At 43.9% G+C, this 26,920-nt stretch overlaps 1 protein-coding gene across 2 annotated transcripts in view; it reads right to left on the reverse strand.

The window, feature by feature from the left end:
* Positions 1–19,432: 19,432 nt before the first annotated feature.
* The window catches only part of TTC29 (tetratricopeptide repeat domain 29), a 986,907-nt gene continuing 979,419 nt past the window's right edge, over positions 19,433–26,920 (reverse strand). For both annotated transcript variants that reach the window (XM_069242623.1, XM_069242622.1), the window contains one exon: positions 19,433–19,835. In XM_069242623.1, coding sequence (XP_069098724.1) covers positions 19,732–19,835 — 104 coding nt within the window. In that variant the 3' untranslated portion in view covers positions 19,433–19,731. The remainder of the gene's footprint in view (positions 19,836–26,920) is intronic.

Here is a 26,920-nt window from a genome sequence, read left to right on the forward strand (position 1 = left end):
GCAAATGAACTGCAAGTACTCCCAGCGGTGTATCTCCCAATACACCTTCAGGGCCAGCGACAATGATGAAAATGACAACCGTAAGTACGCCTAGCACATAGTGGAGGAAAGGGCAGTGATACACACCCACACATAACACACACTCCCGGCACAGCGAAGGCCACACACACAAATACAAACATATCATACTAGCACACATGGATGTGGTGTGTGGGGTGGGTGTCTGTGAGTCTGCTGTTGTTGGGATTGAGGGTGTGACAGGAATGCTGGCAGGACCAGTGTGTGATGATGCAGTGCTGGCAGGTGTGAGTGGTGATGTGACTGTAAGGGAGGCAGTGTGGGAGGTGTCTGTTGTGTATGCAGATGTGTGTTGTGTGTGTGCATGCCTGTAGGTTCGTTTGTGGTGCTTATGTTTGTCTGTGCACCTTGTCTGTTGAGAGAGGATGTGGATTGGGAACAGGTAGCTGGAAAGGGGACAGAAGATGAAGGGACAGTAGCTGCCATCAACAAGGAGGCCAGAGCCTGAAACTATCTCTGTAGACCAGACAAGGCACCGTGAATGCGTTCCAGGTAGGCATTTCACTGCTGCATCTGGGATGCCAGTCCCTGGATGGCATTCACAATGGTTGTCTGCCCCACAGAGATGCACCTCAGGAGGTCAATAGCCTCCTCATTAAGGGCAGCAGGGCTGACTGGGGCAGGGGCAGAGGTGCCTGTGGTGAAGGAGATGCCCACCCTCCAGGTTGTGCTGGCATGGGAAACTGGGTGGGGAGCTACAGGGAGGTGGTGCTGGTAACGGGGATGGTGGACAAGGATGGTGCTGGGGTGGTCCCAGATGGGTCCACCATCGCCAGGGAGCTGCCATCAGAGGAGAAATCTGAAGCAGCTGTGGTAGCTCCAGTCTCCCCCGTGGTGCTCCCCTCACCCTCCGACCCAAGTGTTCCCTCGGCTTCGCTGGTGCCAGCCTCCTGGGTCCCGTGGGCTGCGGCATACCCACTCGCTGGTGCCGTTCCTCCTTCGCCAGATGATGCTAATGCACACATAGACAGAGGTGGACAGAGAAGGAGGGTGGGAGCAAAAGAAAGGGAGGAAAACCTTCGCATTCACTTCACATACAACAAAACACACATTTGCCCCTGTTGGGAAAACAAGAGCCAATATTGCAGTCATGAACAATAGAGTCCTACAAACCATATCCAAACCTGTCACTGATTACCTCATCCCTGCAGCCTAGACCCTGATTGAAAACTCATACATGCCCGTCAACTGACTAATCTAACAACTTAATCCATGAACATACCCAACTACATGTCAATCATGACAGGATGAAACAAATCTGACCTCAGAGGTACTGTGCACACAAACTAAATGAAAGGTATGTGTGGATTACAATCGGTACAGATGTCCATTGATATTGCAATGATATCAATTGTAATGCAAACTACACATACTTGTCGATACCCAAATACAGTGCCAACAAGATCACTTTGGACTATTACAGTAAATGCAGAGATGGAGTATGAAGCCAATAAAATGCCTCAACATTTGAGTAACTCATATGTACAGAAGAATGTGTGGTACAGTACCACCACTTCTGTTCCTGCATGGCTTTACACAGTTAATGTATCACACTGCAACATGATTGGTGCAACATCCAGGACTGTACACTCCCTAAATTTCATCTGACCTCATAAATCCCAAGTCCAGTGAGAGTCACAGTAGACAACCATGTAGAAGTCACCTAACAGTCTACACTTACCCCCTTGTGGCTGATGTGCTGCTGTCAGGATACTTCAATTCGATTTCCTCAGAAGCAGAAGATAACTCCTCAGTCCCGACCCGAGCTACTCACAACAAATTTGAATCCTTTGTGCTGAGTACCCCGGAAGGGGAAAGGGGAATGGGATTGTAGAGAGACTGCCACAGAGATGATGAACGTCAGTACTCATTCTGCCTCTTCACGTCTAAGATTGGATGCAGCACCTGCAAGAGTCACAGTCGCAATTACTAGGGACATACAACATCAGTTTTACACTTTCTACTCTTAACACTTAATTCTCTTTAATTCTATTATTTCTTCACTCACCCTGAGTTCTCTGAAGCCTTGCTTCTCTCTATAAATGATAAGCTCTTCTTAAAAATGCTTATTACTGATTTTGGAAGAACTTCTCAACCTTTGTTAGAGATTGGTTTTATGTTGCTATATATATATATATAGTTGGTGATAATGCGTTCTCCAAATCAGCTGATGTTAGTTGGTTTCTACTTTACATTAGAGAGTTCAATTACGTTTATTGCATTGGTAATTCTTGCTTGTGAAAGTTTGTTTCTCCTGTCTTATTTTGACTTCTGTCAATACTTGTATTTGTAAATGCTGGTTTATTAAAGTTAGTTTCTCTTTTCTTACTTCGACATCTGTCGATAACTTGTATTTGTAAATGCTTGTTTATTAAAGTTTGTTTCTCTTTTAAACTCTACTTTGGTTTATTACCATTGCATTTGTAAATGCTTACTTGTTAACATTCATTTCTCCGTTAAACTCGGCCTTCATTTAAAACCTTGGTATTAGGAACTACTTGCTTGTTAAAGTTTGTTTTTCTTTTGACTTTGGTATCTTAAACAGGAACCTTGTAAACATAAGGTTTATTCATACATTAAACTCTGTAGCCTTGCCAAAACTCCACTGGAACCGTCTACTATCAAACTCCTCAAATAAACCTTGACAATATTTATCACGTTTTCTGTAAAATAGTCTTCAAGTGTAACTTTACCTCACAGGAGTTTCTGCTCTGAAGCGCGCTCTCTCTCCACACAGCTGATTCCGGTCAGACCTCAGTTGAAGTGCCAAGCTTCCAGCTGGTGAGTTCGTAACCTAGCAACCAACCGATTGCAAGACTAGAACTGTAACTAACCTTCAGGACTCACGACGGCCATCTTGAATCTTCTCTTCTTGATTCTTCCTTTGAAATAAGCGCAAGATTACTCTGCAAACCTTCTTCCAGTTTGGGCTTTGCTGTCTCCACTGAGGATATCTCTTTGCTTTTCTCAAGCATTTCTTTGATTTGATTTGGCAAGTTTGTGTGGTCATGACAGCTGCCCTCAAGTGCCCATCCAACTCTGGGTCGGCCACAGCCAGTATGCAGGCTATTAGTGGGGTCAGGATCCGACGGGCACCCTTTCCACATTGGGAGGCCATCCCCAGGTGGGCCTCTGCCATCTTCCGGGCCCCGTGTCTCAGTTCCTCCCACCTCTTCTAGCAGTGGTCGCTCCGCCTGCTATGGACCCCCATGGTCCACAGTTCCATGGCAATAGCTCTCCACAACCCTTTTTTCTGGTGGGCGTTGGCCTGCATGGGAAACATTGAGAAAATGCAGGACATGATATAAATGATACCTATACAGCTGTAACCTTTGGCGACACACAACATACACAACCCAGGCACATGCTAATACACCAAACACCACACACATCATGTGCATGCAAAACCCCAAATCAGTCATCACCTGTCAATGTGCACACACATTCGTCATCAAACACCATCCAAAATGAGAGACAAATGACATTGTACTGACTTGTTGCCCTGGAGCCCCAAACAACTGCCCACACAGGGGTAGGACCCTTCCACCAGTTTCTTGAACTCCTCAGCTGTGAAGGCTGGGACCCTATCCCCTGCAGTGCATGCCATTGTGGTTCCAAGATTCAGGACACTGCAGCACATGAAGTGGAGGTCTTCCTTGCACGAATGCTAGGAGTCAAGTGAGCTTGGCCGTACAAAATGGTGGTCACAACCGCAGCGGTCATGACCGTCAGCGGTGATCGTCATTGGCCCCAGTTTCCCACAGACGTCAATGTTAACCAGTGAGGAGTTGCCAGACGGTTTTCACTGCCTGCCGCCATGACGACTGCCGCCAATGGAATGAGGTCACTTCCATCTGTCCTATGAATGCTGGACAGGCCGATGCCATTTTAGCATGTTACATAACTTTCATGGGTTCACTCTGTGTCATTTCCTGCATATCGTCACAAAATGATTCATTTGGTTACATTTTGTAAACAATCACATATGTAGTGGGTGTCAGGTGACATCACCACACTTGTCACTACATATGTTTGTATTGACAATCCATGTAGTGGGAACATGGAAAATCTTTGTTTGTACATTACTACATGTCCTGTACATGTCCCTTGTCACAGGTATGGCATTATGTTGCATTGTCTGGGTAGTCTGCCATGTCGTAGTTTGGACTCTTGCTCTGAGCAAGACTGCTGGTCTCAGGATGACAGTACTTTCGTTTGTAGGTGACTAAGTCTCTTCCTACAACTATTTGTAACTGTTGTCCAAACCTTACCGGCTTTTTAGCAGTACCTCACCAAAAACACAATAGTAAAAGGTGATTTGTAGCAGTCGCTTACACATGGACTCAAAATACAATATCTCAGGGTTGTCGTGGTTAAACGGAAATTACCCTTTTCTCACAGATTTATAATGTCTCATACAAACAAAGGCAATAACACATGCAGTAAAGTTATAATAGTTTTTATTCAACATAACTGCAATTTGTGATAAGTTGCATGAACTGCAATGATTAGGATAATGAATATACCACAACATGACAGCCAACTTACATGACCAATACTTCCTAATTGTCGTATGTCCTACATGCGTCACAACATTGTGAGATGTGCCCATATTGTTGTTTGTCTCCCTGCCTAGATACCGCCAAAATGGAGTGATGAGGAATGCACCAGTTTACCGGCCCCTAGTAGACATTGAAACCATGGAAGAGCGCCACATAATCATGACCTATTGACTGAACCCTGTGTCCATCAGGGAATTGATCCCCCAGTTGGAGCCAGACCTCCTGCTGGGTTTGAGAAATCTCCATGCCATCCCTCCAACAGTCCAGGTGTTGGCAGTCCTGCATTTTCTGGCCAGTGGCTCGTTTGAGGTGACTGTGGGACTGGCTGCAGGGATGTCACAGCCCAAGTTCAGTAAGGTGTTAAAGGATGTGCTGGATGCCCTACTCAAGCAGGTGAACAGGTTATAAGGTTCCCACAATGTGCTGAATTGACCACTGTTAAAGAAGCCTTCTACAATACTTCACATGTCCCACATGTAATAGGGGCCATTGATGGGACTCACATCACCTTGGTACCTCCAAGGGCCAATGAACAGGTCTACAGAAACCGGAAGAGTACATATTCGCTCAATGTACAAGTGGTGTGTCCTGCAGACGAGTATATAACACATGTAACAGCGAAATTCCCTGGTTCGGTACATGATTCCTATGTCCTGCGGAACAGCAGTGTCCCTGCATTGATGTTACAGCTACAGGGAGAAATAGCCTGGCTAATAGGTATGTGTATTGCTTTCCATGTCAGCCGTTTGATATCCCTCCCTACACAGTCTGCACTATGCCTAGCATTTTTACCTATCGTCATATCGCCTTTTCCACACAGGTGACTCTGGATACCCCAACCTGCCCTGGCTCCTAACACCTGTTGGACAACCAACAGGAGGGGAGAACAGGTACAATGAGGTACATGGCCGGACAAGGAGGGTGATTGAGAGGACTTTCGGCCTCCTGAAAGCTAGATTTTGTTGCCTCCATGTGTCCAGTGGTGCCCTAAAATACCGACCAGAGAGAGTCTGCAGGATCTTTGTTGCATGCTGCTGTCTCCATAATCTGGCCCTTAGAAGGCACATCCTACTGTTGGAGGAGGGGGACATTGATGCTGGAGCAGTGATTGAGGCCGGTGACTCTGATACTGAGGAGGAGGCAGATTAGGAGGAGGCACATGACAACAGGACTGACCTGATTCGTCACTACTTTTGATGATTACGAAGTATGTGTGATTTTGATGTTATGTGCAGTTGGACTATGTAGTGGAAAAGCTAGTCTGTACTCAGATTTTGCCTGCATCAAGGTGTGTGTGTGTAGACTACTGCCTTCAATTTTGGTTTCCAACCCTGAAAGGTAGCTGACTTACCATAAGGGGTAGTGGAAATGCATTGCTGCCAATGATGTGAAATGCTTGTGCCATGACGAAACATACTTATGGTTATACCAAAGTTTTGGATCCTTATTCTAACTGTTTGGGTAAATGTAAGGGACACTTATCAGTCTTGTTCTGTTTTGTAGGCCTATCATGCTGCATTGTCAGCTGCTGTGTGGCAACTATCTGTTCCTTACTACGCAAGGAGGTGGTCGGTAGAGGATGTCACTTATGTGAAATCTTTACTTTGCTACACATGTGCGGGAGTGACAATGCAGGCCCTTACATATGTGGTATCATAGCTGCTGGGAAAATCATCCTGTGTTTTTGTTCTACTGATGTTGATGTATGGATATGAACTACATGCCTTAGAACACTGAGCCTTATTCCATGTCATTTTCCCTCTTCAGGTCACATGTCTGTTTGCAAGCTGATTACTAATATGGCTATTGGCACCCTTGCCACTGGATGTTACTACAACATGAATGTACTTACACACCTGCTGGAGATTCCTACTACCTCTGTCACATTGACATTCTTGTAGTCCCGATATGTGAATTTGATTGTTGCTTGTAAACAGAACTGCCACTTTAAACAATGAAGACACATGCACCATAACGTGTCCTCTATTGGACCTGCTTCCAGGGCTGGGGTTTCTATCACAGACATCCTCTGCTGTGTGGCAGTACTTGGGAGACCTGTGGAATGAGAGATATTGTGTTACATGATTGTCTGGATTTGCAGAGCAGTAATGGCATTAACAGTTAGTAGACTACTGTTTGTGTTTGCATCAGTTGAATGTTGCAATGGTCTTATTTTGATCAATAGTCGGTATTGGTCTTGCTACTGTCATTGCCATATACTGATGTGCATTCCAATTTCTTGTTGGTGAAGGGAGTGACATGGTTTAACGTGCAGGTCCACAGGTGTGAAGTGGATTTAGCAGTCATGCAATGGTAGGGAGTGTTGCTTTGTGGTAGTTGTAGTACTTGCTGCAGTGTGGGGAATCCATGCAATAGGTGGGCCTGCGAGGGAATGTTGTTAGTAGGGAGCTGTGGCATGCAAGGGTGGGTATTGGGTCCATGGTGAGTTTGTGCACGTTAGGGTGCTGTGAAGGGGTGAAAGGGTGGCGGTACATGCTGTGCAGGGGTACATGTATCCAATCCTTCTACAACAGTGACTCTATATTCTGTTTTAGCATTTAAACATTCACATTCATCCCATCTCCTCTGCCTCCTTGCATCACTTGATTCATCCCATTCATTCCATTTTGCATAAAATTTATATTTGAACCCATTTGATTCTGCAACCTTCCCTCAAACTGTTTTGTTTGAGTGATCATCATCATGTTTTAAAATAGCCACTACTATTTTTTGCAAACATCAAGATCTCATGTCTTTTTGTCTGCCAACATAATTTCCTCTGTTGAATATGATTACTAATTTCTGATTTCAATTCATTCACAAAAGTAGAAACAAAACCACTAACTCCTTCTTTCTCTGTATTTATGACTCCTATGTTTCTTGTAAACATGCACTAACCTCTGACAATAGGAATGTGCTGACTCGTTAGGTTCTTGTGTTGTTCTCAAAACCCTCTACCAATTTATATCAATTTCTGGAATTTGCTTCTTCAAATACTCAGTTACAGCCTTTCATTTGTCAGGTGTCTCTGCTGCTGGCACATTACTAGGACAAAGTCTAGTTGTTTTTTGTGTTTGCCATCTTGCTATTGCCTTACATTATAATCATAGATCTCAAGGGACCACGATCTCAAACAATGAATTTAAATTAGTTCATAACATTGGTGAAATGTGTGTCAACCTATGTATTCGATCATACTAATTTGCTGGCTCTTCTCACAATTTTGAAAAATTATATGTAAAACGCACATCAATCAGACCTTGTCCAGGGAACATGCACCAAATTCCCTCCATGTACTTCCCTGAAAGAGAATTTTGCCACCGACTTTGTGCCTGCTTCTGAATGACTCAAAATGTTTTTCGCTTTTCCCTCAGTTTCTTTCATTTTCTTTGTACTTGCTGTTCCTTTCTTCCACTTCTCTAGATATTTCTGCAAGTCATTTCAGTCTTGGGTTTTCTCAATTACATCTTTAATATAGATGTTAAAGTAATCTGATCCATTTCCTTAATCGCATAATGTGTCAAATCCATTCTATAATTTTGTTTCACATTTTTCATTTTACTAATGTCAACTTCTAATTTATGTAATACTTCTTCCAATGTATCATGTGTTTCATTAGCACATCTGGCTGCTTCTTTTATCAAATACCACATCTCATCAGTATTACAAGGCGTAAATCTGCTAAACTCTATATTCCATTGAAGCATTATACCAAATTTTGGGGCATATTTATACTCTGTTTGCGCCAAATGTGCGCCAAAAATTTTGACGCACAATCGGCGCAAACCCTGCCCCATATTTATACTTTGACGTCTGACCCCGCGGGCGTCAAAATTCCACCATGTGTGTCATTTTTTGGAAGGGGGAACCAGCCTTGCGTTAATTATATGCAAGGTAGGCGTTCCCTTCCAAAAAATGACTTTAAGGCCTGTGCCCCATATTTATACTCTGACGTCATTTTGACGCACAGGAGGGGGTGGGCCTTAAAAAACGGCGCACAGCCTGATGGGCGCCGTTTTTTTAACGCCTGGGTCAGGGCAGGCGTTAAGGGACCTGTGGGCTCGGAAGGAGCCCAGAGGTGCCCTCCCCTGCCCCCAGGGACACCCCCTGCCACCCTCGCCCACCCCAGGAGGACACCCAAGGATGGAGGGACCCATCCCAGGGAAGTTGAGGTAAGTTGGGGTAAGTATTTTTTTTCGTTATTTTTAAGTGTCATAGGGGGGCCAGATTTGGGCCCCCCTACATGCCACTATGCCCAATGACCATGCCCAGGGGACATAAGTCCCCTGGGCATGGCCATTGGGAGTCATGTCAATGAAGGATGGGCGTAAAAAAAAATGGCGCAAATCCGGTTTGAGGCCTGAATTTTGCCTCAGACCTGACTTGCCCCATTTTTTGACGCACAACCCCCATTTTACCATACGCCGGCGCTGCCTGGTGTGAGTCATTTTTTTTTACGCACACCAGTCCGCAGCGCCGGCTAACGTCATTCCATAAATAAGGCGCCCGCATGGCGCGTTGGAATGGCGTTAGCCGGCTGTAAAATATTTGACGCACAACTGCGTTGGCGCAGTTGTGCGTCAAAAAGTATAAATATGGGCCTTTATATTTAAAAAAACAATGATAATTTCTTTAGGTGGTGGTTCTACTACTACTGCTCTTTCAGGAATAACCTGTGTCCGATTGCCTAATACCTCACTTTCACTTGTGCTAGGCATTGCCTCAGTCACAGTAACTTCTGACGGAGCACTTGATACAACTACAGTAGGAGTTTGCTTTCTTGTTCTATCACCTCCTGTATCTTTATCAACCACTGCAGAAGTGTCAGGAATAGAACCATGCGCGGTCAAGGTCCCGCCCGAAACTCCGCTGCGCGGCTCTGCGGTGCTTTCTACACACCTCTTGTCATCCCCTCTTGCTCCAAAGGTGGCCATCAACGTCGTCTGCCCTGTGGCAAAGCTCATAAAGCTGCAGGTTCAGGTCATTGGTGGACAAGATGCACTTATCAGTGCTATTCCATGAAGGGACTACAATTCCAATGTTTTTAGAGGCAGCAGCCATCTTGGGGTGTGGCAGGCCTATAAAGCCCAGCCACACCCAAGCACGTTGCTCACTATTTTGAAGACTTCGATGCAGCCAGACCTCATGGTGATTTTTCTGGAGAAGAGCAGAGTTCCTGAATGGCAGAGTGTCATCCAAACAAAGTATCCTTGTTTCCATGGTGCATTAAAAAACGAGTAGGTCGTACTCGTAGCGTTAAGGCCTTGCTGAATCCAGTTTGAAGCAAGTCGTTAATTCCAAAAGGTAAAGCGCCCCTTAGCATAACGAGCAAAGCGTTTCAGGCCACACTGGTAAAGTGCCCCGGGCACAACATTTAAAGCGCTTCAGTTCACAGGAGTAAAGCACACTTGGCATGGTATTCAAAGTGCTTCAGTTCACAGGAGTAAAGCGTGCTTGGCATGGTATTCAAAGCACTTCAGTTCACAGGAGTAAAGCGCATTTGGCATGGTATTCAAAGCGCTTCTGTTCACAGGAGTAAAAGCGTACTTGGCATGGTATTCAAAGCGCTTCAGTTGACAGGAGTAAAGCGCATTTGGCATGGTATTCAAAGCATTTCAGTTCACAGGAGTAAAAGCGCACTTGGCAGGGTATTCAAAGCGCTTCAGTTCACAGGAGTAAAGCGCACTTGGCACAGCATTCAAAGCGCTTCAGTTCACAGGAGTAAAGCGCCCTTGGCACGACATTTAAAGCGCTTCAGTTCACAGGAGTAAAGTGCACTTGGCATGGTATTCTAAGCGCTTCAGTTCACAAGAGTAAAGCGCACTTGGCACGGCATTCAAAGTGCTTCAGTTAATTGGAAGTAAAGCGCCCTTTGCACAGCAATCAAAGCGCTTCAATTCTTAGGAAGTAAAGCACCCTTTGCACAGCAATCAAATCGCTTCAGTTCATATGAGTAAAGTGCCCTTGGTCCAATAATCAAGGCGCTCCAGTTTACATGAGTAAAACTTTCAGGCCTAGGTGGCAAATGTGAAAACATCTCAAAGATAAGCAAATCATAGTTTCATTGTTTTTGGAAGCATAATATGTGAGAGACATATTTAAGCCTTCGATGATATGTGAGATACATATTTAAGTCTTTGTGAATTTCTAGACTGAGACCAAACGTTTTATGTTTATGAATGCATAGTAGTTGCATGATTGATGTTCAGAGTATGTCCAAGGTCCAAGCTCTTGCCTTCTCAAGGTTCAGAGGTCTCAGTTCATTCTTGTTCTATGATTCAGAGAAGGGCCACTCCTAGTTTTGTTTAATGCTCATGACATCCTGAAGTATCGTGATTTTACTAATTGTTCTTGTTCCATGATTCAGAGAAGGGCCACGCCCAGTTTTGTTTAATGCTCATGACATCCTGAAGTATCATGATTTTACTAATTGTTCTTGTTCCATGATTCAGGCAAGCGTCACGCCCAGTTTTGTTTAATGCTCATGACATCCTGAAGTATCCTGATTTTACCAATTGTTCTTGTTCCTTGATTCAGAGAAGGGCCACGCCCAGTTTTGTCTAATGCTCATTTATTTGCTGTTTATTTTTTTTTACTTAGGTATATTATCTCATTAACACTAATTAGTGTTTATGTGTATATTTGTATATTTTACATTATATAAATAAATAACATTTAAATATTTATAATGTTTTCATAATTAATGTCGTTTTGTATTACTGTTACAGGTATATTTGTTATGTTATTAATGTTTTCCTGTTAGTTATTTTATATTCAATTATGATATATTTTAGTACATATTCAAATAATATTTTCTAAAGTTCTATCCTTTTGCTTTTAAAAATTATGATTATATATTTAATATGTTTATCATAAGCGATGGTTAAAGCATTCATTTTGTTTATTTGAATACTTTTTTTCATACTAACAATATTATACTTCATTTTTGTTGGTAGGTATAGGGTTGTGGTATTATGATTTGTTGATATTTTTAACTCAATACTTATGTATTTCAATATGGTTGTCCTCAATATTCTGTTATAGAAGTGTTTTTGGAAATTGTCTCTTTTAGTGGCTTTGCATATTATCACCTGTTTCTAGATCTTAATGGGTGCATAGAGGCCTCTCCTTGGAATTTTTACCTCAAATGGCTACAGAAAGGGGAGCATTTTTGCACCCTCTGTAGTTCTTTATATTTATGTAATTGACAACCATTTATAAATGCCACAACCATGTACTAAAGAGTGGATGTGCCCTAATATTTTTTTATTCCCAGACAGTGTTTTTCGATCCAGTGCTAATTGGTTAACTGTGAACCCTAAATGCATTTGACTCTTACTCTGGTGAAAATCTTATTAAAATAAATATCACTGTAAGAAAGTGGATTATTAGTTGGGGTGGACGGTGTCCACTGCAAGAAATAATGTCACTACCATCTTAGGTCCAAGTAAAGGTTAAAGTAATTTAACCTTCAGCTCAAACCCTGGTAGCAGTAAAATAGAGCACACATGCTTAACCTAAGGAAATATGAAAACATTTTGAAGTACCAACACAGTTAAATGTGCAAAACCACAACACAATAGAAATCCCACTCCAGTTTATACAAACAGAAAAAAGTTTAATGAACAAACTGATACTGAAACAACAAAAATCCAATAAGGGGATATTAATTTTTAAAGCTTTAAATAAAATAAGCACCAAAAAGGCCAAAAAGCATTATGCGCTAATGGGGGTCCACTGGTTATGGTAGAGTAGGTCCTAGGCCCAATTTCGGGCAGTGCAACACATCAGCCAGGTTTGACTTGGTCAGAGGTTTTACTTTACATATTGGTCATTTTTCTGGAAGTCAAACTCCTTTAGCACAGCAAGCAAGATGGCTGTATACAAATAGGGCTCCACAACTCAGATTGGATGAGGTCCCAGTGAAGTGATTAGTTTAGGTGGGAAAAGCTCCCAGCAAAAATATTCAAAATTGCACCCAGGGAAGCACTCTTACTTGATGGATACTTTTGGCTCCCATCACCCAGTTAATTTTTCTACGTTAGGACTAAGGGTCTGATTACGAGGCTGGCAGTCCAAGGACCGCCAGCCTCATGGTGACGGTCGGACCCCTGTACCTGTGGTGGTCTGACCACCAAATTACAACCCTGGCAGGCGGACCCGCCAGGAGACAGTTGTCCCCACCAGGAACATCATTCCTGATAGAGTGATGGCGGTCTGAGTTGCACTCAGTCAAGGCAGAGCTGAACTCAGGGCCGCATGGCTGATAACAACTCAGCTTTCTGCCAGCCTTTCCATGGCAGGGACCCCACAAAGGAAAGGCTGGCGGAAAGCCATTGCAGGGGGCCATAGGGGGACCCCTGTACTGCCCATAGCATGGGCCCTCTGTTCTGTCCAGCACCATCTGAATGCACACTGTCTGCTTTGCAGACTGTGAGCATTCCAATGGTGTGCTACGATTTTGGCCTCAGCTCCCTTAAAGTAGCCGATAACAATATCGTAGCACTGTTCCTGCCGGTCAGCCCAGCAGGAACCAGTAACACAATGTTCCAGATGGTCAGCCCAGCGGGAACATTGTAATATGCTTCGGAGGGAAGCCACCTGTATGACGGTGGCGTCCTCCCCACAGCTTTGGTGGTCTGCTTTTAGGGCCGCCAAAGTTGTAATGAGGTTCTTAGTTACTTTGTGGATGGTGCAGGGGAAGGTTGCAGGCTGCAGTTAAAGGGGGCTCCACGAGGCTGGATAGCTTCTCCATGAGCTCCTGCTGAAATGGATTTGCTGCTGTAAAACTTTCACAGCGGGAGAAACTGAATTTTCAGTCCTGCGGCAACAGACCTTGGTCATATTGACTTGGTAGTTTTGTCTGTGTCCTCTGGAGCTCTTTGAAGCAAAAAGTCCCAGGCTTTTCAGAATGTTGGGAGGGGTGTACTTTGACATAGGCAAGGGTCCCAGGACCTAAGGAATAGCACTCAGGGCCAAGACTCATGTCTGCAGAAGCCACAAGTTTTGTCCAGGACAGGTCTAGTTAGAACTGGACAGCTGGGCTTTTCAGGAAAAGACCTGTTTCAGCTTGTTATAGCCCTGTAGCTTACATGAACTTTGAAGTCAATTTATTTGCCCTGGGTGCAAATGGGAGCAGGTCCAGTCCCCCCCCCCCCCCCCTCACATCTCCTCACAGGTCTCAACTACAGGTGCAGTCCTTCTTTTGTTGATTGATGTAGGAAGAAGACTCCTGACCTTCTGTAAACAATCCTAATCAATAATGTTCTCAGATTTACCCCTGACACTATCAATTGTTCCAGAATAAACTTCGATCTGTAAGTGAAGTAAAAAAAAATCCAACAATATGTGTTGCATTTGAATGAACATTCTCTATGCTGATTCTTTCTAAAGTCAAAAACAGGTGTAGGAAATTGGGTGATTGATGGGGGGGTGATAACCCTACTCAAGCAAGAACCACAACCCTTGTCCGGGTGAACAATAAAGGGCACTAAATTAACTTGTGCTTAACCCTCTGGAATGCTACATTCCAATAAAACTTTCCTTCTGCTAGTATCACCAGCTTTGCATTTGTTATATTTCTTCTTGCAGGTTGACCATACGAGAGGTGCTAACAACCTTGCAGGAACTGTAACAAGGCCAACTCTATCACAGACAAAAATTAGCTGATACCTGGCTAGACTTTTTTTGTTCCCCCTTCCCCCCAGGCAGAACTAGTTTGAAATGACCACAGAGGAAAGACTGCTCATTTCCCTGTTTGCGTGTAGGTAGAGAGGGGTAGTACGGTATTGTTTTCAGTAGGACACACAGGAAGTGATGCAAAAATACTAGGGTTACGTGTGAGAGCTTTTGCTATTTATTAGGGAAGGTCAGGAGGCTTCTCCACCTACAAGCTAGTGCCAGACATAAATGTAGCATCCTCTGGCACCGTCAGAACTCTCTTAACCTGTGGAAAAAAAGAAGAACTGCATCATGGGCGGCTTCCCCAAGACTTTGTCAAGCACTCCCTGGTGAAGACTTTTACCTTCATACTTAGACAACTTTTTTGAAGTTGATAACTTCCAGGGGGTGAAGCTGCAAGCTGTATCCAAAGAGGGCTCCATGTGGCTGGATACTGTCACTCAGAGGTCCTGCTGAAAAGGATTTGCTGCTGCAGAGAAGAAGGTAGAAGAAGCTACCGCAAAGAGAGGCCAAATGGTCATGCACCCTAGGCGCATCAGCTGGTAGATATGCCCCAGTCTTCCGTGAGTTCTTCTGGCACTTTTTGTTTGAAATTTGTTTAAGACCCAACATTTAGGGTTAGGCAGGAACAGCACACCTCACAACACGTCTGAGTGTCTACGACCTGGAAGGCACCACTTGGGGGGTGGGACTCCAGCAGAGGCCAGGTACAGGGTTAGAGGTCTCTGGAGCTTAGTATGTCCCTCTAGCTCACACAGGAGGCCAGCTAATGAGCCCTCTGAGTCACTCTGGTAGTCAAGGTTCAAGCAGCAAGGCAGGCCTCAAGCAGCAGGGCAGTCCCTTTGGGGGACCAAGGCAGGCCTAAAGCATCAGGGCAGGCCTCTGGTAGCAGCAGGTCTCCTAGGAGCCAGCAGGCCTCAAGCAGCAGGGCAGTCCTCTGGGAGCCAGGCAGTCCTTCTGAAGTTTTCCACAGGCCCAAAAGTGCACTTAAGAATGTTTTGAGGGTCCAATATTTACACTCAGCACTAACCTTTGAAATGGGGGAATCTTTTAGGCTACCCCCACATCTGGTACTTGATAATTCTTCACTTTCCCTGTCAAGGCTCCAAAAAGTCTAGGGTGACAAAAGACTAGAGTCAGATTCCATGGCGTGTGCTGGGGTAAGCCTCTTTGAAATGTAAGTGAGGCAGTGTTCGAAATGGGGTCTCTAGTTGGAAGTCAATTTGCACCCTGTCCAAGTAGGGACCCTCATTCTAGTCAGGATAAGGGAGATACCCGCTCAGATAACCCCTTCTCACCCCCTTGGTAGCTTGGCATGAGCAGTCAGGCTTATCTCAGAAGCAATGAGTAAAGCATTTGCACATAACACAGTAATACAGTGAAAACACTACAAAAGGACACCACGTCACTTCTAGAAAAATAGCCACTATTTATCAATGTAAAAAAGACCAAATATGATAAACAAAATCTAACATACAGTAATAAAAATAAGAAATCTGCAAGAATTACTTAAAAAATACAGTTCCTTTAAGTCGATAGCTCCACCTGGGGTTATCACGGCGTCGTGATCAACAAAACCAACAGTTCAGACCAGCCGTGGTGTCGCGGGCCAGCTGCAGTGTCGGGAAGACCCGTAAACAGTATCTTTGGAATTGCAGGACGTTGTGATCCTCATGATGAGACCTAGAGAGCGGCGTTGCTGGCGTCGCGGTGTCCCTTCCGGAGGTCGGTGCGCGGGTCGTCGGGCCCTTGAAGTCATATGCATTGCAGATTGAACTCCGGGCTGAAGAAATCAGGAGCGCTGGCGTGGATGGCGTCGGGGCTATGGTCCGAAGCAGGATGATGCAACGTGCAGTGCCCACAGGTCACGGTGCAGGCAGCGGCTCAGTGACGGCATCCAGCGCCATCGGCAAGACCAGGGCTATGGTGTGAAGTGGGGAAGTGCGACGTGCGGTGTCACCAGGTCACGGTGCAGGCAGCGGTGTTGTCGCTAGGCCCAAGTCAGTGGTGCGGTGTGGGACGGGCTGCGTGCAGCATCCACGGGTCACATAGCAGGCAGGGTCACCTGGTGATGACACTAGATTTGATGGTGCTGGCATCGGTAAACCGGGGCTGCAGTGCGGGATGGGACGGTGCTTTATGTACCTCACAAGCGGTGTCCACAGGCTATGCTGCAGGCAGCGGCGCAAGTCATCGGGGATGCCAAGGCTGTAGTGTGAGCAAGGCGATGCCCGAGTGCGGGGGACACAGGTCAAGGTGCATGCAGCAGCTTGGTGGCGGCGTCAGATGGCGGCATCGGTGTGACCAGGGTTGTGGTGCAAAGCAGAGCAGCGAGACTCTGTGAGTTGTCGGCAGGTCACGGTGCAGGCCAGACCCACATGCTGTAGGCAGATGAAACTGAAGTCTTTGGTGTCCCTGAGACTTCCAACAGGAGGTAACCTCTACTCCAAGCCCTTGGAGAACTCTCTCCAGCAGGATACACAGCAAAGTTCACCCTCTGCTTTCTTTTAAGGCAGAAGCAGCAATTGCAGGCCAACCCAGCAAAGCAACAGAGCAAATGGGCAGTTCTCCTCCTCCAGGTCTTTTCCTTGGCAGAGGTTCCTCTTGCTCCAGAAAGATTCTAAAAGTCTGGGGTTTGGGGTGCACTACTTATACCCCTTTCTGCCTTTGAAGTAGGCATACTTCAAAGGAATGTCTCTGTTGTTCACAAGATCCTGTCTTGCCCAGGCCTGGCCACAGGCACACTCCAGGGGGTCGGAGACTGCATTGTGTGAGGGCAGGCACAGCCATTTCAGGTGTAAGTGACCACTCCTCCCTCCACTCTAGCCCAGATGACTCATCAGGATATGCAGGCTACACCCCAGGTCCCTTTTTGTCACTGTTTAGAGGGAATTCACAACAGCCCAACTGCCTGACCCAGACGTGGAATACACAATCAGGCAGAGGCACAGAATGGTTTAAGCAAGAAAATGCCCACTTTCTAAAAGTGGGTACACTTGCCAGGTCGAATTGGCTGTTTAAAACTGCTCACACAGACACTGTGTGGCAGGTCTGAGACATGTTCACAAGGCTACTCATGTGGGTGGCACAATCAGTGCTGCAGGCCCACTAGTAGCATTTGATTCACAGGCCCTACGCACCTCTGGTGCACTTTACCAGGGACATACCAGTAAATCAAATATGCCAATCATGGATAAACCAATCCAAAGTACAATTTACATAGGGAGCACTTGCACTTTAGCACTGATTAGCAGTGGTAAAGTGCGCTGAGACAATAAACCAGAAAAAACAGATCTGAAAAATTAGAAGGAAGAAGGCAAAATGTTTGGAATAACCCTGCAAAATGGGCTATTTCCAACAAGAAGGGAACAGCTCTGCCCCAGCACTCCAGGCAGGGTGGCCCATCCTGCTAACACACAGTCCCCTTTGTCTCACTCTCTGGTAAGAATACGCAAAGCCCAAAAGTCAATCCATTCACAATCATGTGACCCAAGATACTGACAAAGGCACAAAAATGGTTAGCTTAAAATACGACTTAACCGTTAAAAAGGATTCTAAATTACAATTCATTTGTGTTTAAACAATGCATTTCTACCTGCTCCCAATCAAATGTTAGCATTTACTAAATATAACAATGTAATCCAATATTGTCCTATGGGAGAGGTAGGCCTGAAGGTAGTGAAAAACAAGTTGAGGAGGTTTTCACCACCAGGACACATAAAACTTGAAAACACATGTCCTACTTTTAAATACAATGCACCCTGCTCTATGGGATTTTTAGGGCCTACCTTAGGGGTGATTTTATACATATTAAAAATGAAGGTTTAGGTCTGGCAAACGTTTTATTTTGCCAGGTCACATTGGCAGTTTAAAACTAGTGCTACTTTAGGGGTGTTTCACAATGAGTCCTGCAGGCCTACAAGTAATAATTAATTTACAGGGCCTGGATACATGCAGTACCACTTTACTAGGGATTCACAAGTAAATTAAACGTGCAAATCAGGTGTATGACAACTTTTCCATGTTTTAAGGGGGCACACACAGTTTTAGAACGGGTTAGCAGTGGTAAAGTGCACACAGTCCTAATGTAAACAAAAATGAAATTCAGAAAACGGGAGGGATGAAGGCAAAAAGTTTGGGTTTGGTCCTCTTTGCAGAGAAGTCCAATTCCAACAATATGGCTAAGTCCCTGGAATCTCATGCTGGTAACCGGTTTGGGTTGGCTCACAAGGAAATGATTTCCTCTCTATGAAATTCTGGGGTGGAAGACTTTGATCATGTTATAGTTACGAAGCAACAGACACCATTGTTATGTAATGTTTACTAATTAACATGAAAACAGTAAAATAGGCTTTGAATTTTGTCACAAGCTGTGGCAGACTTTCAAGTTTTAACTATTTTGTATTTTATTGAGCTAAATGTATGTGCTTTGTTGGTATCCTTTTGGAAACAGCTATGAAAACTAATCAATACATTTCAACTTCAAGTGCTACAGTGTCTTTGAAGCGTGCCAATGTTTGCGCAGCTGCTAGTATTTGGCTGGCTATCTATGTCTGGGCATGACTAGATAGCTGCTTAGCGCACCACCACCATGGCAGATTACAAAGGAAGAAGGCTTCTGGACTGTTAACACAAAACATCCTTTCCATGCGAAAAGGTCCTGCTGCACAGAAGGACCTCTATGCAGATCGGAGGCTCGTTACCCACAAAGCTGCTATCAAGCCCTCCCTCCTTCAGGGAAGGGCCTCTTTACTCCAGTAAGTTGGTTAAGATGTGTTTTCATTGCACAATATAACAAGGTTAATGCATTGCCATGCAGGGAAATACACTTGATCACATCCTTCCTCAAGGATATGGACAGGAATGTATTCAGCACAGTAGCACCCTTGAGGAACATCAGTGTTGGTGAACAACATAGCCATAACGAACTAGGACCATGTTATCGAATACAGGTTCAACTCCATGGTTCTAGTAGCTGAGGTCTTCTGACTCACAAATGCGGTGGAAATAGTCACAAATAAACAACGGAACCATAAAAGCTGTGTTTGCCTAAGCCAGATGCAAATGTACTATCTTTATTGTAACAAAACACAGTTTGTGGTAGAACTCTATTTATCCATTATATTGGTTTTATTTGGCACTGCACTGGAAGGAAATAAATACTTTGGCTGCCTCTGTGCAGAGAGCTTGGTTTGTTGCCTACTTGCAACAATGGTTACATTCATGTACAAACAGTGGCATTTTGAAGCTTGCAACGTTTGTGAAAGAAAGAGATAAAACAAAAGAAAGTTTTAACACTGTGCACAATATTTGGCATCTTTTTAGTTGAATATATCCTAAAAATGACTAGGATGTTTGAGTCTTGAGATTAATATCTATAAATAGCATCAGATGGGCATAGAAAATCGAGCTAGGCTTCAGCATCTAGAATATCCTGCGGTGCCTCTTCCACCGATATGTTCTCATTTTCAGGTAAAATCAGGCCAGCCTCGCTGCTGTGGGGCTCTGTCGTACCTGCAATGGCAAAAGCAGACAATGTTCGGTTGCAGAACAAGTGAGACATCTCCAAACAAGAGCCAGAAAAGCCCTTGCTTACAATTACTCAAGGTGAAACAAAAGAATATCAATAGGCTATTGGATTTGTGCTCCCCTTCTCTTAACCAGACCCAACTAATGGGTTTACTGGGGGATATCACACCTCAAAAGCGAAAGGTGAATCAATTGATCTCCAAGAAAAAGCTGTTTGCATCATTAGAACCTAGAAAACAGCCCATACGCCAATTCATAGTTAAAAACGTACATTCAGATACTTTTATATTGAGCAGAATAGTGGCATAGAAAAACCAATAGGGTGTCAAAAATGTCACACATTTGTAACAATTGGTTTCTTTCTCTGGGAAGGAATACATACGTGCAAAATGCAACAAACAGGCTATTTGGATAACTTCTCAGTAAAATGTGTGATGCCTAAAGAACATGTTTATCTTTACAGCTGATTTTGACAGTGATGGAAGATCTTGTGAACACATAGGCCTATATTTATACTTTTTGACGCAAATCAGCGCTTGGGCAGATTTGCGTCCAAAAGTTTACCGCCGGCTAACGCCATTCCAACGAGCCAGCCGGGTGCCTTATTTATGGAATGACATTAGCCGGCGCTGCGGACTGGTTAGCGTCAAAATAAATGACAGTAACTGGGCAGCGGAGGCGAAGGGAAGACTGGGTTTGTGCCCCAAAGAATGGTGCAAGTCAGGTTAGAGTAAAAAATATTGTCTCTAACTTGACTTGCACCATTTTTTGACGCACAATCTCGATGGAAATGACTCCTGTCTTAGCAAAGACAGGAGTCATTCCCCCCTGGCCAATGGCCATGCCCAGGGGACTTCTGGGCATGGCCATTGGGCACAGTGGAATGTAAGGGGGCCCAAGTTAGGCCCCCCAATGCCACTTAAAAAAAAAGAATTTATACTTACCTGCACTCACCATGGATGGGTCCCCCCATCCATGGGTATCCTCCAGGGGTGGGTGGGGTGGCAGGGGGTGTCCCTGGGTGCAGGGAAGGGCACCGTGGACTGCTTCCATGGTCTCCCACCATAGAAATGAGCCCACAGGTCCATTAACGCCTGCCCTGATCCAGGTGGTAAAAAACGGCGCAAATCCGGCTGGGCGCCATTAAGGCCCGCCTCCTCCTGTGCGTCATTTTGACGCCAGAGGATAAATAAGGCGCACATGCCTTAGAGTCATTTTTTGCATGGGAACGCTGCTACCTTGCATGTCATTAGCGCAAGGTAGGTTTTCACGTACAAGAAATGGCTCAAACGTCATAACTTTGGCGCTAGACGGGTCTAGACCCAAAGTATAAATATGGAGTTAAGTTTGCGCCGAATTTACGTAAAACAAAATGACACAAATCCGGCGCAAACAGAGTATAAATATGGGCCATAGTTCATTTTTGTGAGAAAGTCATCCTTTTAGCATGTTCACCCCAATGTTTTCTGACTGATACTGGTGGTAACTGACCCTGACTGTGCCCTGGGCTCTGCTAAACATGCCCAGGGCCAGTGATCTGAATAAATGGTATATGGTAAAATGGTACAGTTACAATTGGCAGTGACAGACCCCCATACGTCCCTAGGAGATAATAGAGAAGGGGGATTCAAACTACCTACAAGTCCCCTAGTATATAATAGGGCAGGGAGGGACGTTTAGAGGCCAAGTAGATTCCCTGTACTGGAGTGTGTACTGCTGTGTTGCCTGCTGTAATTATTAAAGGCATCCCTGCCTTTCAGACTGTCTTTAAAAAGTAAAATCTGTGCAAATTCGACTTTGGAATTAAAGGTACTTCCAAAGTGATAATATGCCTTATTTTTACATATACGTTACCCCTAAGGTGTCCCCTAGATGCTCAAGGTGTGGGGTGCCATGTAACTATAAGCAGAGACATTATAAAAGATGTTTTATGTGCCCTGGTGAGGGAAAAACTGCACCTTTCATTTTACCTTATTGTTGATACTTACAGCCCTATGTGCAATGCCTTTCTGCTGTTGCAAAAGGCAAAAATTGCAGTTTGCGATCGAATGGCCAGGTACAATGTAACATCCCTATTCTGCAAGTCAGTACGCAGTTACCGACTTGCAAAATAGGGATTGCTATTTGCAATTAGGAAGGGGAGCCCCATCCTAATTGCGAGTTGCAGTGGTATGTATGATTGTTGTTGTGACCGTGAATGTAGTCGCAAAACAATTGCAGTAAACATTAATTTCAAATTGGTGTTAATCCATTCACAAATTGGAAGGGTCCCCATGGGACACCTTTCCCTTTGTGAATGGAAGTGAAAATATTTTTTTCAGAGCCGGCAGTGATCCCACGGACCACTGCCTGCCTGCTCTTAAAAATGAAAAGAAAACCTTTCAGTTTTTTGTTTAAAATGCACCCAGTTTTCCTTTAAATAAAACGGCCTGCACTTAAAAATAAACAGCTTTATTTAGAAAACAGTCACAGACATGGTGGTTTGCTATCTCCAGCAGGCCACCATCCCTGTGAGTGCGGCTATTCCCAATGGGGTCGTAAATTGCAAACTACCTCATGAATATTAATGAGGCAGGTCATTTGCAACCCCATTGGGAATTGCTAAATGCATTTGAGACAATTACAAATGGCAATGACTGACCCCTGGTGAGGGAAAAACTGCACCTTTCAATTCCCCCCATTGTAGAAAGTTAGCTCCATAGGCAAAAATGGAAATATTTTTCATAAGCATAAGTATTGCTAGGAAGGAGCAAAAGATGACAAGAAAGGATTCAAATGAATGGTAAAGATAAATCCAACAACTTGCCATTGTTGATTGTATCATAACTAATACAGAAAATAAGTTATAAGACTTTCTTTTCTGTAAGCCAAATTCCACCCTATTAGTGGTATCTCCTGATTGGTCAGCCCTGACAGTATTAGCCAGGCTGCTTTGATGAGGTGATAAATGGTCTGCACTGAGCAGACGGTATCTGATGAGGGAGGTTGGCAGATGCTGAGGCCAGGAAGCGGGCTGGGTAAATCAAGCTGAGGTTACCTCCACTAATAACCATCCTCAAACAATTGTCATAAAAAGCTTGAAAACCAAAACAAAAATACTGTAGTATTATAACTACACAAAATAAACACACTTTCAACTTTTAATACATAAAACCTGTTGTTCAGTAACTCCATGGTTATGAATCATGTGAAAAGAAAATCCACAATTTAATTATCACCATAAAAGCATGCTTTTGTCCATACTGCAGCTAAATGTACAAAGAGACTCTGTTTTAGGGCTTAAAGGACCTTAAAACAGTTTTCTGGATAAATGCATGTGACCTGCATCGAAGGTCAGAGTGATTCCTTTGAAAAACAGCATCTCTGTCAGAATATACGTCATAATATTTGCAGGTACAATCAAAGCGAACACCTGCTTAGGACAATCAACATTTCAACATAACTGACAGGAAGACAAACAACGCTTTACCTGCCTCTGAATGCTAAATATTATTTCACGGGAAACGTTGCTAAACTAGCAGTATTGGCTTGATAAAAGTGCACCTTCTTTTGAAAACATGCATAAAACAGAAAAACGATGTACAGTGTACATCTTAGTGTGAACAAGCTTTAATCTCCCCTTTCTGTCCACATATTTTTGTGTTATCCTGCCCTCATTTTCGAAATAGATTTTTTTCTGTTAAATCCTGTAACATTCTCCCTCTCCTGTTAGCCCATGCCCACATCTCTTTCCCTCTCTCTTCTCAAGCACCTTTTGCTTTGCTCAGTGCCGAATCTTTGCTCTGCTGTACCGATGGCATAATGTTTTGGCAGGCACACTGGGGTCAGTGTATGGCAGCAACGTAAATGTCAGATTTTGTGAGGGAAATGTTGTGAGTAGGTGCATGAATAACATGTCTCACGTCAGGGAGAGCTTGTCTGTCACCAAGCTGGCACCACACAGAGATAATGTGGGACCACCCACGTGCCACTATCACTCACAATCTCGGAGGAAACGTGAATGCCAATTCTCTGCTGAAGTGCAGAGGACGGGAAATTACTACTATTGAAGTAGCTTATTACAAGTGACCAGCTATAGACTTACATATATCATTAATAAAGCATTATATATAATTAATAAATTATTGGCATGGTTAATCAGGCCATAGAAAAGACGAGCGAGCATCTTAAACATCATATGTGTATTTATTAAGAGAACTAATAAATAACAACCTAAATGTTTAGTAAAGTAATACATCAATCAGAACAGTGTAATTTGAGGCAGGAAGGGAGCATCTGTGGACCACTTCCATGATCTTGAGCCTGCTTTACAGATTATATGTGGTGTGGATAGGGGGGAGAAGTATATGGATTTTGGATTTCGCATTTTAGCAACAGTTCATTGCACACAAACATACAGGAGGTGTACCAGCTACTGTAATAAATTAATGCTCAATACTACATTTCTATAGCTTTTGAGTAATTAGTAAGAAATAGGAAGAGGAAATGGTACCGGGAGATAATGCATTGATTACCTACTGGTAAAATTAGCTGTGACCCATTTTAGTCATCCCGCTGATTGCATGTCAGAATATCAGACCTTTGAAATATGGTCTGACATATATATCTCGGTCTAACAACCCTTAATAAAAAATATCTACTCATGGGTACACTTTTTATTATTAACTCTAAATGGAGCAATAGTTTTGTGAACAATATTTAGGACCCCACTACTCATGTCAGGCGATACCACTACTCATGTCAGGCGACATGCTGTCTGCAGTATTATGGTACCACACCCATTCCCTTACTAGTGATTGTAGGAGACTGGAGAGTCCTCTAACCAGATGAAGGAAGCTTGGTACTTAGAGGAAGCCTGTCATGTCAAATGGACAGGGAATTGCCACAGCAAAATTTTAGCCAGTCAGCAGATTACTTGTCTCCATACATAAGCTCACATTGGAAGCAAAGGCTGGTCCAAAATTGTGTCCAAGAGGAAATATTGTTTCAATGTAATATGTTAGATTTTATATAATCGACATTTATGTCTATGGGAGTGGTGTTTGCCCTTAACCTTAATATGTGCCATTTTAATAGATATTTGGTAAGATAAATCATTATGCATATGGCCAATCAATAGTGCTGTTTTAAAGAATGTGCATGCTATCCAAGTTACTTATTTTATTCTCCTAGTGTGTCCTATCTGCAGCAATGACAGTTTTTTGTGAAAGGAATATACCATTATAGCCCAGTTGCCAGTGATCAAAGACTTTTTCCCTGAGTTGTAGGCCTGAATAGCAGGCACGGACCTATAACGAGAGAGTGGGTCAATTGTAGTCTGAGGCCAACGGGTTATAATGCTTGAAAATTACACACGCTGAAGGGTTATTGCTCTAAATCAAAAAAGGAACAACATTATGAGAAACATTGGAACGTTGGAGCAGACGGCCTATTCTCTCCCCTGTTGTCCATCTGTCACTTCATTTTCATCAAAAAAGCTCCCAACATTCCAAAGATCTAATATAACATTATAGCATGCTGCCATGTACTATACCCGACGTAAAATGTCTGGTCACACATTTCTGTGAGGCTTGGGGCCAAAAACGTTAGGTAGGCCCGCTTGATACTTCATCCGTTTTTTCGAGGTGCCATAACCACCTCTTTCTAAGTTTAAAAAAATGGTACTGCAGGGAAAGAGAAAACATGGCTTCTGCCACCATCTAGTGGTATGACCATGAAAGCTGGCCCATTATTAATGAAGAATGCAGGCTTGCTTACAATTAAAAATCTATTCATAATCCTTGCTGAAGTAGTTTGGAACCACAACAAATGTGTGCCCTAGTTCATAATAACCACTTTTCCCCTTTTAATGGCCCTGCCTATAAGGACCCTCTCCTCTAGTTATATCAAGCGATAGGGCTTTTAACAACCACAGTAGTCTGTGACAGAAGGCCCATGATGCTATTAGAACATTCCAGCCAAGATAGGTAGAATATTCTAAATTAAACAGGGAAAGAGAAACCGCAAGACAAAAAGTGTTGGAGCAGAAGATCTATGCCAGCCACAGTTGGTAATGTGCCACTCTATTGTCTTCAATGGAATTCTCAGAATGTCAGTGTTCCAATACACCATTGTTACCTGCTGCCGAGAACTATATCAGTTGATAAAGGCCCTGAAACCAATTTATGGGTTCAAGTCACAGGCAGCCCGAGGCAGAAGTGCTATAATCCTATTGGAACATTCCACCCTGGAAGGGTGGAGTGTTTAAATTAAAAAGGGAGAAACCGAAAGTTGAACTCTGGAATTGTGGAGCAGAAAGTCTGTATCAGTTATTATTGGCCCTCAGACACTCCACTGTCCTCAATGGTGCTTTCAACATCCCAATTTCCTAACATGACCTTATAGCCCGCCACAGCGGGCTAAAGTGGCCATTAAGGACCCACATCAATGTCACTGACCTGAGCTGAAGAAGGCAGTAACATCGGAGCAGAACTGTAACAGATAGAGTAATCGGATGCAGTGGGTCTTAAGGTTATTACAAAAAAAAATTCCAACGCAAGTAGGATGACTCAATAAAAATCCACTATGGGCTTGCCATAGAAGTAGTGACACTGAGGATTCTGAAAGAAAAAGAACGTCCTATTCAAGAATGGATAGAACACGCTATTCAGCTGACTTGTAGGTGGGAGCAAACACGGCCTAATCGTTGGAGAGAAACTGAAGTTTGAGGAGAGACTGGAGCACGTGGAGACCAAGTCAACATTTGGTGGAGGGGGAAATGATTCTGCCGTCTAAACTTACACTCGATGCATAATTATTCAGCAGTTACGTGAGAAGACGAAACGCATTATAAGGTAGTCTGCATAATTATTTTAACTCCATTAGTCTCATAAAAAGGAAGCGCCGACTGAATCTGAAACCCATTCAATGTGGGGCAAAATGGGGCAAAATTTGGTGTGGTGGGGATACTTGACTGCCATATGAAGGCGCGGACAAGGAATGATCACTGTGGAATGTCTGGAAGCTGGGGCCAGAGTGGCAGTGCCAACAATGGCTGCACTGTATAAAGAAATCAAGTTCAGAGCAAGAGG

This window comes from Pleurodeles waltl, chromosome 1_2, assembly GCF_031143425.1.
Source record: "Pleurodeles waltl isolate 20211129_DDA chromosome 1_2, aPleWal1.hap1.20221129, whole genome shotgun sequence".
Taxonomy (NCBI): domain Eukaryota; kingdom Metazoa; phylum Chordata; class Amphibia; order Caudata; family Salamandridae; genus Pleurodeles; species Pleurodeles waltl.